This window comes from Danio rerio, chromosome 11 (assembly GCF_049306965.1).
Source record: "Danio rerio strain Tuebingen ecotype United States chromosome 11, GRCz12tu, whole genome shotgun sequence".
Taxonomy (NCBI): Eukaryota; Metazoa; Chordata; class Actinopteri; order Cypriniformes; family Danionidae; genus Danio; species Danio rerio.
The window spans coordinates 43,998,774-44,010,921 of NC_133186.1; the positions used below are offsets into that span (position 1 = coordinate 43,998,774).

At 32.5% G+C, this 12,148-nt stretch overlaps 2 protein-coding genes across 13 annotated transcripts in view; one reads left to right on the forward strand and one right to left on the reverse strand.

The window, feature by feature from the left end:
• Window positions 1-12,148, forward strand: part of kcnab2a (potassium voltage-gated channel subfamily A regulatory beta subunit 2a) — a 226,320-nt gene that overhangs the window by 201,974 nt on the left and 12,198 nt on the right. For 7 of the 12 annotated variants that reach the window (XM_009306291.5, XM_068224439.2, XM_073917122.1 and 4 more), the window contains one exon: window positions 8,602-8,722. The exons of the other annotated variants lie outside the window; for them this stretch is intronic. In XM_009306291.5, the coding sequence (XP_009304566.1) occupies window positions 8,602-8,722 (121 nt within the window). The remainder of the gene's footprint in view (window positions 1-8,601; window positions 8,723-12,148) is intronic. 12 annotated transcript variants of the gene reach the window in all.
• flnba (filamin B a) overlaps window positions 1-12,148 on the reverse strand; it is a 750,037-nt gene that overhangs the window by 125,797 nt on the left and 612,092 nt on the right. The gene's annotated exons all lie outside the window — the stretch shown is intronic.

The window sequence follows — 12,148 nt, forward strand, 5'->3', positions numbered from 1 at the left end:
TTTGTTTTCAAATTATTTTTACAGTGCAGTTTTAGCGATCTTCATACAATTGACAATTGTGCTCCCTTCATCGTGCATAAAATATATAGGGTACTTTAATGGTTTTAATTTATAGTAGCCTAGGCTATTTATTAAGAAATGTATGTGTATTGTATAAGACGGCTGGAAGATTTCTGCAGTAGTTTGAATGTGTCGAAGTTGTAAAAATAAACATTATAAATACAACAACAATAAACTACTTTTAAAAAGGGGGAAAATATATACAATAAAAAAAATACATGAAGTGGCAGTTGGTCAAATATTTGTAACATAACCTGTAATAAATGAGAAATAGCCTACTGATAAAGTAAGTTCAGGTGATCACAAGTTCACAATCAGGTGATGTGCTCCACCGCCACGATAATCTTAATATTATTTTGCTGTTTTTCATATGCGCACGTTAAAGATTTGAGATAATAACATTGCTATGATGGTCAAAGAAATCAAAACATTATTTTTACCACAACGCAATTTAATAAGGCACTAAAGGCTAAAGAACTTAATTCTTATATTTGCTTTTTGAAGCCTATGGCTATACTTCTCACCATCTATCTTTTCTAAAACATACAGTATAGTGTAAGATCATGTTTATTACTAAGAAAACTAAATCAAAATTATATTTTGATTGAACACATAACATCACATTAGGTACGCATACAGAACCGTCTGTTTAGTATTGTGAAAAGGCAAAGCTGAATATCTGTGGTTAAAGTGCCACCAAGCGGTCAAAAGCTGCTGGCGCACCAATTACCGCCGTCACTGCGGTATGAATGGCGGCAAAAGGAATACATTGAAGTAGTAACATCTGTATAAAGAAGGATATTGTTTTTTTCTTTCTTATTAAATAGCCTACTATAAATTAAAACCATTAACATGAGAATTTATGTTTGAGATTAGAATACGTGTTGCTTTCTGTAAATGTTTTTTTGTTTTAGAATTGAATATGGAATATTCTTAATCATGTTTATAAAGGAAACTTTGGCCCTATTCACCTTATTCTTCAAGTACGAGCGGGCGCAGCCATTTGAATCTATTTGGCTCGAGACTTCCGGTCTCATTTACATCCATTCATTTTTAGATGTTAAAAACAGCTTGTTTTGCTGCGTGCTGTTGCAAACTGATATTTTATATTTATATTATTCTACTTTGTCTCTAAAGTCATGCTAACTCTTGTTTGTAGAGCAAGTAGTTTGACCGTTTTCTGCCGTTTATTATTACTAGTCGTTTCTCCCAGAGACATCTAAGTCGCAAGTTCTAAAACAATCACAAAAACGAGCGCACCTCCGCATTGAGGAATAAGGTATACTAATAAGGTATATATATATTTCAGTAAATATGAAAAACGAGTGCATATTTTTACCAAAACTAATTTTTTTTTTTTTATGTGTGTGTGCATGTAAAACAATAAAATTTGCACCAAAAACCTATAAGCATTTTCTCTAAATATGTTGTTATTTCACACCGTTCAGAGCGTCATTATGGGCATTTTACGTTATAACTAACGTGGTTCAAACAATGAATCTGTGACAAAGCATCTACAGTTATGGGAAACACTCGTCTCTACATGGCTTTTTTCCCACAGAATGCATTGTACTATGATAGTTCAGCCACAAGCTGCTTCCTTGTTTGGGAAACGCACCCCTGATTAGTTGGTAATTTTCTTTTGTTTGAACATTTTTTTTCCAAGTATTGAGTTGATTTCTATTTAGCTGTCTATTCTAAATCGTAAACTTAAACCCTTTATATGTAAATCATTGCCACTGTTATATTTATATTTCATATTTATATACTTATATATATATTATATTATATATATATATATATATATATATATATATATATATATATATATATATATATATATATATATATATATATATATATATATATATATATATATACATATATATATATATATATATATATATATATATATATATATATATTATATACTTTTATTATGTTTTTCATATTTTGATTAGCAGGTCATTTTATTTTGTTTGAACATATTTTTTTAAGTATTGAGTTGATTTCTATTAAGCTTAATTATCCTAGTTTTAGTCATTTTAAAACTTAAACATAAACCTTTCACATATAAATCATTGCCATTCAAAAGTATTTACAGCAGTATATTTATATTTCATATACTTTTAATACATTTATTCATATTCTGATTAGTAGAATTTTTTTTTGTTTTAACAAGTTTTAATTATTGGGTTTATTTCTATTTAGTTTAATTATTAAAGTTTTAGTTATTTTTTTAAACAAAGTATTTACATATAAATCATTGCCATTTAACAGTAATGTACCACTAATCCCTTAACAATAACTGTAAATAATATGTATGAAAAGTATTGTAATATATGAAACTGCTGTTCAGTTTGAATATGAATATTTCATATTTATATTTATTCACTCATTTGAATATACCACATTACTAAATTTAATGAGCTGCAAATGACTTTCATGTTGACTTTAATTTTGTCAAATTATAAATGTGCTATTTTTACCTGCTCAGTTAATTAAGTTGATATTGTCAGTTTGTAATTTATTCTAAACTCCAAAATCTTGGTCACACTTTAGTTTGGGCACCAATGCACACTATTAACTAAACATCTGATTTGCTGTTAGTAATGTTATTAATAGTTTGTAAAGTGCTGTGAAGTTTAGGAAAATAATTGAGAGATCTGAAATATGTGACCCTGGACTACAAAACTGACTCAAGGGTCAAGTTTTGGAAATCAGCTGACAGCTGAATAAATTTCATTGCTATGATGTATGTTTTGTTAGGAAAAGACTCTGTTGGGCCTACATTTTAGTATATTTCATATTATTAAAATCTGGAATCTTAGGGTTAAAAAAATATAAATATAAGTTTTCAGACAGTTTAAGTCAAAATTATGCACTTTGATTTCATTTTATTTATTTATTTTTGCCAAATATTTCCCAGATGATGGTTAACAGAACAAGGAATATTTCACAGTATCTCCTATAACATTTTTTCTTCCGGAGAAAGTCTTATTTGTTTTTTTTTTCAGCTAAATAAAATCAGTTTTAAAATTTTTATGCTCAATATTATTAGCCCTCTTTAGCAATATTTGTTTACATTGTCTACAGAACAAACCACTGCTATACAATGACTTTCCTAATTAACCTAGTTAAGCCTTTAAATGTCACTTTAGGCTGTATAGAAGTGTCGTGAAAAATATCTAGTCTATTATGTGCTGTCATCATGGCAAAGATAAAAATAAATTAATTATTAGAAATTAGTTATTAAAACTATTATGTTTAGAAATGTGTTCTTTTAAACAAAAATTTTGGGAAAAATATAAAATAATTTAAATTTAACTGGAGGGATAATGATTCTGACTTCTACAGTATATTTACAAAAGTCTTAATGGAACATAATCTTTACTAAATATTAATGATATTCTAAAATATATACCTGTGCAAAATATGACTGGTTTGGTTGTTTAGGGTCGCATATGGTTATGTAGAATAAGGCATTAATACCAATACTAATAAACTGTCAATATTCTAGTCTTATTTCTGTAAGTAGTCAATAGTGAGAATTGGTCCTCAAACTAAAGTGTCACCAAAATCATCTATACACAGGGTTCCCACAGGTCAAATGGTTTCTGAAATATTATGGCATTTTTAAAAAGTCTGTTTCAGACACTGAAAGTCAGGGACAGAGTATATATCTTTGGCCATCTCATCTTTTTTTGAGCTGACTCATTCCTATGTTATGGTGAGTCTGTTTCTCAGTCACTGTTATTTTTTATACTCATTTACTAGCAGTCTCTGAATCAAATTCAGTCAGAAGAATGTAAGAGATAAAGTACATCCAATAGGTTGTTATCTCAAAAGGTTTTATTCAGCAAACTGTATATATTTTATGCTGGATGTACTTTATCACTTTTATTACACAGCTACTTGTCACAAACTTTAAAAATTAGACACAAAACATTATTCTGAGCTGTAATAGTTTATTCATTCTTTAATTATGCACAAAGCTGACAGAAACCAAAACAGCTGATGGAGTATACACTAACCTGCATGTTATTCAGACACAAGATGGCGCCAAACAGTCAAAAACACAAAGCTGACAGAAACGAATACAGCTGATGGAGTATACACTAAACTGCGCATTATTCAGACACAAGATGGCGTCAAACAGTCAAAAACAAAAAGCTGACAGAAACAAAAACAGCTGATGGAGTATACACTAACCTGAATGTTATTCAGACACAAGAGGGCGTCAAATAGTCAAAAACAAAAAGCTGACAGAAACAAAAACAGCTGATGGAGTATACACTAACCTGCACATTATTCAGACACAAGATGGCGTCAAATAGTCAAAAACACAAAGCTGAGAGAAACGTAAACAGCTGATGGAGTATACACTAACCTGCACATTATTCAGACACAAGATGGCGCCAAATAGTCAGAAACACAAAGCTGACAGAAACAAAAACAGCTGATGGAGTATACACTAACCTGCAGGTTATTCAGACATAAGATTGTACAAGACAAGTAATATTCAGGCTGAACCCATTTCAATATTATGCCAAGCCCAACAGTGGCCTAAGTCATAGAAATTCAGGCAATTTGATATTTGTCTTCGAGTGGGAACTCTGCATTGTTATTATTGACTGCTGTTATGTTTGTGTGTGTGTGTGTGTATATATATATAAGGTCTCTTTACCCCCTAAAGTTCTCAGAGCGAGTCAATCTCTGCTCAGTTGAGCTTTTGGGTGGACAGAGTCACGTGTTTAAAAACAGGCCCTCGCCCACACAGGTGCTGCGAATGTGTGTGTGTGTGTTTACAGCGGGTAAAATAAGTATTGAACACGTCATGGTTTTTCCTGGTGGATATATTTCTAAAGGAGCTGTTGAAATGATATTAAGATTTTAGTAACAATCTAAATAGACAAATAATAAAAAGAAATCTGATTATAGTTATGTGTAATAACAATGAAATGACACAACTCAGCCAGTGAAATAGTTGTATTTAAGGCTTTGTATGAAAGGCTTTTTGGTAATGAGAGCTTTAAGACCCCTCTTGTATGGAGAATGAGGGTCGTATAAATTGATCAGGTGCATTTATTCATTTTTATATTTATTGTATTGGATAATATGGAAAGGTTTATGATTTGAAAATGATTCAGTTTGTAAAGTAATATTTTCTTTTAGTAGATGTATATACAAAAAGTTAAACAGAAAATGTTGGCAGTTTTAAAAGCAAGATTTTTACAAACCGGTTATCGTCCCATGCTGATTCATTGCAGAAATAGTGTTCAAACATCCTTTGGCCCCGGTAATTAGTATAGTTTTCTTTGTAAATATGGAGAGCATTGTTTGTTACTGACATCTGGTAAACATTTGTAAACAATTTCAAGTCAGAATCCCTTTTAAAGTTTAAAATTTTAAGTCAGAATCAGTTTTACAGATTAAAATTTTAAGTCAGAATCACTTTTAGAGTTAAATATTTTAAGTCAGTACCACTTTTACTTTAAATTTGTAGGTCAGAGGCACGTATAGCGTTTACAATTTTAAGTCAAAATCACTTTTACAGATTAATAATAATAATAATAATAATAATAATAATTCCTTACATTTATATAGCATTTTTCTGGGCACTCAAAGCGCTTTACACAGTGGGGGGAATCTCCTCATCCACCACCAGTGTGCAGCATCCACCTGGATGACGCGACGGCAGCCATTTTGCGCCAGACCTCACACCACACACCAGCTGATTGGTGGAGAGGAGACAGTGATGCAGCCAATTGAATATGGGGATGGTTAGGAGGCCATGATGGACAAAGGCCAGTGGGCAGATTTGGCCAGGATGCCGGGGTTAAACCCCTACTCTTTTCGAAGGACATCCTGGGATTTTTAACGACCACAGAGAGTCGGGACCTCGGTTTAACGTCTCATCCGAAAGACGGCGCTCACTGAGCAGTATAGCGTCCCCGTCACTATACTGGGGCATTAGGACCCACACAGACCGCAGGTTGGGCGCCCCCTGCTGGCCTCACTAACACCACTTCCGGCAGCAACCTAGCTTTCCCATGTGGTCTCCCATCCAGGTACTGACCGGGCACAGCCCTGCTTAGCTTCAGTGGGCGACCATGTGAGAGTTACAGAGAGCTAGCTGCCGGCAATAAAACTTCAAGTCAGAAGTCAGAAGCTTCAAGTCAGAAGCACTTTTAGAGATTAAAATTTTAAGTCAGAATCACTTTTAGTTTAAATTTATACGTCAGAGGCACGTATAGCGTTTACAATTTCAAGTCAGAAGCACTTTTAGAGTTTAAAAGTTTAAGTCTGAAGCACTTTTAGAGTTTAAAAGTTTAAGTCAGAAGCACTTTTAGAGTTTAAAAGTTTAAGTCAGAAGCACTTTTAGGGGCCCTTACATACACCAGGCGTAATAATGTGCAAGACGTGTTTGGTGTGATTTGTTGCTGTTTTCAGACCAGCGCAGCCCTAATTTTCCCCTTTTGCACCACGTTGTTTAAATAGCAAATCTATTTGCACCACTTTGTGGACTCATGGGTGTGCCGGTTTTAGAAAGGAGGTGTGATAAGGCGCATTGTTGGTGCTTTGCTATTTTGAGCAACTGAAATAGGGGTCGATCACACCGAACACGCTTTTTGCGTTGAGAGGCGCCTCTTTTGAATGATTTACTAATAGTTGTGAACGTTTTGCACGCTGCTTATGTGCCTTGCGCATCTCACGTTTTTGCCTTTGCGCACTGTGTGCTTGCAGTTAAAAAAAGGCAACTCTGAGTGGAAAAATCACGATATGTCAGTCGTGTCTGTTTCATTTTTGTTCAGGCTCGTTCTTTATTCTCGAGCTGCAGATGCTGTTTAACTGTTTTCTCGCTTGCCAAGCGTTCAGTTTTTACACTTACAAAGTCCACCATGTAAAAAGCAAATGCACCATGGCGTGACGCAACTTAGGGCCCTATCATACACCCAGCGCAATGTGGCGCAATAGTCTTTTGCTAGTTTTAGCTTGGCGCAAGAGTTGTTTTGAGGCGTTGCGCTACGCTGTTTAAAAAGCAAATGCATTAGCGCTCATTTGTGCGCCCATAGGCGTTCTGGTCTAAAAAGGAAGCGTTCTGAGGCGGACCGCTGGCGCGTTGCTATTATGAGAAACTATAATAGATTTTTCATTCGACCAAAACAAACCCGGTCTAAAGTGCAGCGCAGAGTTGCGCCTCGCTTACACACTGCTTAATACAAGATGAAATACATATGAAAAAAATTAAATATTAAGGATATAATAAGAATATATATAGGATATAAATAAAAAGGATATTCCAAAACATATTATGATGTTACAAAACATTTTATTTTCTAGCCTACATAAATATGAAAAACCACTGCTTTTATGTCTTCTTCATCTCTGGGGGCTTTTTCAGTTCATTCATAACAATTTGCTTTTGTATAATGTTATTATTATTAGCAGTATTATTTATTATATCCATATTTATATTTTTTTTATTTAAAACAAGCTTAGATTTGCCCACCTGTCAGGTTTTAGACCATATGGGGCACAGCATGTGTTTTAGGATATAACTCAGGTTTTGAGCACATTTTGTTATTGTTGTTCATTTATTCGTTTGCTGGAAATTAGAACTGAATTTAGAAATAGTTTTGAAACAAAATTTTGCGCTTAACAAACGAAATTAATTATTCATAGACTAATTGATGTCTGTGTGTAAGGGTTTCCCTATCCAAGAGCGAATGTGAAAGTAGATCCATTATCTCTCATTCTCACGCAGTAGATGCTCTGTTTAACAGTTTTCTGTTAAAACACTGTTAACTGTTTGCTTGTGAAATGCTCATTTTTTCCACTTAGACTTACTTTGCGTCCTGTAAATAGCGAATGCGCTCTTGGCGTGACGCAGCTGGCTCTTAAAGGGAATGGGAGATGAGACTCTGATTGGTTTATTCTCAAAACACACCAATAACTCATTAAGAAAATAAACTCAACCCTTTTAGACCATGCGCCACGGCACAAAGTGGATTTTCCCGTCCTTTAATTAGCAAAAATTGATTCTGACATGCCCTGAAAGTGTTTGCACCCTGCGTTTTGAACTTTTCGCATAGACAGTCAAAATAGAGCTCGTAAAGTGAATGGGAGATGAGACTCTGATTGGTTTAAAGCATGTTATGCTCAAAACACACCTATAACTCATTAAGAGAATAAGCACAACCCTGTTAGACCATGCACCGGGTGCAGAGTGTATTTTTCCATCCTTAAAATAGCAAAAGTGGATTCGGACTTACTCTTTTTGCGCCATGAGCTTTAGACTTTGCTCCTAGATCATTAAAATAGAGCCCTTAGAGTGTAGAATTTCAAGTCAGCAGCACCTCTAGAATTTAGCATTTTAAGTCAGCAGGCTTTGATTTCTGATAAAAATGGTGACGTGTTCAACCTTCTTTCCTCCCACTGTACTGTACCGTATGTGTTGATGTGTGTGTGTGTGTGTGTAAATGCACCGCTGTAGGCGGGGGCCGCTGTTTTTGAGCAGGTGTGCTGTGTTGTTAACAGGGCTACCAGTGGTTGAAGGACAAGATCTTGAGCGAGGAGGGCCGACGCCAGCAGGCGAAGCTGAAAGAGCTGCAGGCAATCGCTGAGCGGCTGGGCTGCACACTGCCACAGCTAGCCATCGGTACGCCAAACACCCAGAGACACACTGCCGCTCTCTCTCTTTCTGTCTGTCTGTCCGTCCGTCCTGTTCCTCGCTCATCCTCTCCCTCTCATCTTACCCTTAATTCCTCAGACCAGGAGCTGACCGCAAATACCATTAGCTCGTGGCGTTAATGGAAGACGGTTCCTGCCTGCAGATAATAGCTTAATGTCTATCTGGTCTAGTGTTTTCTGATGCTCTATATGGGACGTGTTGGGGGGTGCTTTAAGGAGAGAATGGAGAAATTGTTAAGGGAACATCAAACTAGTTCCAAATCTTAATGTAACAGAAATGCTAAAATGATCTTAAAAGCAAATAATGCAAAGATGTTTTAATTATTATTTTATACATATATATTTTTTAATTATTTTTATGTTTATTTTATCTTAATTTTTGAATGATCTTAATACCAAATAATGCAAAAACTTTAGTCATTTTTTATTAATATTTATTATTGTTTTAATGTTTTTGTTGTTAATAATGTTGTATCATAAAGATATTTATTATAATAATCTGATCTAACAATCAAATTATTTTTATTTTTATTAGATATTTATTTTTCAGACATTCTATGAAATAAATGTGTGTTCAAATTTTTATTTTATCATAGGAATATTTATTCATGTTTTTATTAATAATTATTTTATTAATATACTTGTTTACAACACATCGTAACAACACATTCTGCTTATTATTAAACAAAATACAAGTGTATTTATTATGCTCATTCTGGATAGGTTCACATTATAACTTTTAATTTAGCAGAAATACTAAAATAATCCTAATAGCAAATAATCCAGATTTATTTCCATATTTATTTTAATTTTAATGTTTTTTTATTTATTTTATTATAAAAAATCTTGTCATTCTAGTTTTGATCTCGTCCCATTCTAGGTATTTTTGCAAGTAACCTGATCTAATAATCAATTATTTTTATTATTAATTAGTATTTTATTTTCAAATATTTTATCAAATAAATGATTATCAATTTTTGTATTTAATTATTTACAAAAAATGTCTAAGAAAGCGTTTTGCTTCTCAATATGAAAGAAAATAAATGTAAAGTTATTATGCTCATTCGGGCTATTTTAACATTATAAGTTTTGATTCTGAACTATTTAAATACTAAAATAATCGTGATCGCAAATAATCAAAAATATTTGACAGTATTTTTTAAATATTTATTATTATTTTAATGTTTTTATTTATTTTATTATTTAAAAAAACTTGTCATTCTTGTTTTGATCACGTCTCATTTTAGGTATTTTTTTGCAACTCGAATAATAGAAAGTAGAAATGCAAAAAAATATGTAATAAAAATGTTTTTTAAAAAATCTAAAATATTGTACAGTTATTTATTTATTTGTTTTTTATATGAATTATTATTTAAATTTTTTTATTATTATTATAAAAAAGGTTGTCATTCAGGTTTTGATCTCGTACCATTTTAGGTATTTTTGCATTCCAACTCTAATACTAAAGAGTAGAAATAATCCTAATAGCAAATAATTAAAAATATATTTCACAATTATTTTTATTATTAATATTTAGATATTTCATACAAAATATATTTTAAAATATTTATATTTTATTTTTATCAAAGTATATATCAAATAAAAATATCTAATAATCAAATAATTTTTTACTTAATTTAATTTTTTCTTATATTTTATCAAATACATATTTATCACATTTTTATTAGTAATTATTTTAATAAAAATATATATTTTAAGTCAAAGAAAGCATTTTGCTTCTCAGTATGAAACAAAATAATTGTATATATTTTTAACTCATCTTAAAAACTGGGTTTCTTTGAGTTTTAAAAACTTTGGTGTCATCCAACTCTGGGTATTTTTGCATTACTGCTTTACTAATGTTTCCTCATTTACCAATTACATTCTGTAGCAGACCTGTTAATCCTAATCACAGCCACACAATACATCTTACTACAGTACTAATGGCACAGCAGAACTTATTTCTTATTTATTTTTACTCTCTCCCCACTCTGATACCTTAATAACATTTGGCCGTTTTTGTGAATAAACAAGATTAGTTTGCGCCGTTAATGGACGATGGTTCCTCCAGCATCTAAGTGTAGTGATCAATTGAGTTTAGAATGGATTTTGTCTAGTGTTCTATGGTGTTCAGTTTGGTGTCTAAGACGAGAAGTGGTGTGCGATGCTTTAAGGAGAGACTGGAGTGTAGAGTTTCAGAGAAATACAGTATCTGCTGGATGATCTGAAAGGAAAGACTGCGACGCTTTGATTTAAGCACATCCTCTTAGAGTACAGTAAACTGATATAAGAGCTGAGAGTTGCTGGTCACGGTAGTCCAGTTAAAGACCAAACCGTCAGATTCTGTATGCATGCGTGTGTGCTTACTAAGGGGTGGACAGTAGGATATTATATATATAATATGATAATATTTTTTCTTCTAGAGAAAGTCTTATTTGTTTTATTTTGGCTAGAATAAAAGCAGTTTTTAATTTTTTAAAGACATTTTAAGGTCAATATTATTAGCCCCTTTAAGCTTTATTTTTTCGATAGTCTACAGAACAAAGCATAGTTATACAATAACTTGCCTAATTACCCTAACCTGCCTAGCTAACTAGTTTAATTATTAACCTAGTTAAGCCTTTAAATGTACATTATTTAAATGTTAAGCCTTTAAGCTATATAGAAATGTCTTGTAAAATAATATTTACTGTCATCATGGCAAAGATAATATAAGTCTAAATTAGAGGAAAAACAAAAATATTTTGAAAAACAAAATATACCACAAAAAAAAAAAACTTAAAGTAATTGTTGAAGTCAGTGTACATTTTTTGAATTAATTGACTTTATTAGTAATAATTTTATCAAAATAATTGTATTCACATGTTTTATCAAATTGAGTAAATTGTAAAAATTATTGAAAATAAAATTTCTATATATATATATATATATATATATATATATATATATATATATATATATTAAGGGTGGAGCCGAACCCGAATACGGTATTCGGAAAGGCACGAATAGCGTGTTTTTACGAATACTTGATTCGAACAAATACTTGAAAAATTATTTGTATTCAGGAGCAAGAAAAACACTATCAAAAAGCAGCGTTTCCTCATGAGACCACAGTGCATGCCCGCGTGAGTGAGTGAGTGAGAAAGAGAGAGAGAGAGAGAGAGAGAGAGAGACAGAGAGAGAGAGAGAGAGAGAGAGAGAGAGAGAAAGACACACGCTCAGTGCAAAACGCGCCAAAGCCCGAAACTGAAAGCGAGACGTGACTGTTAAGGGGCTGTTTCATATGGATTTATTAATCATTCTTACTGTTCAGTGATCGCAAACTGCCGTAGTTTATTAAAGACGCAAACCTCTCACTGCACGACAGCTGTGCGCCTTCAGCAGACCTCCTCAT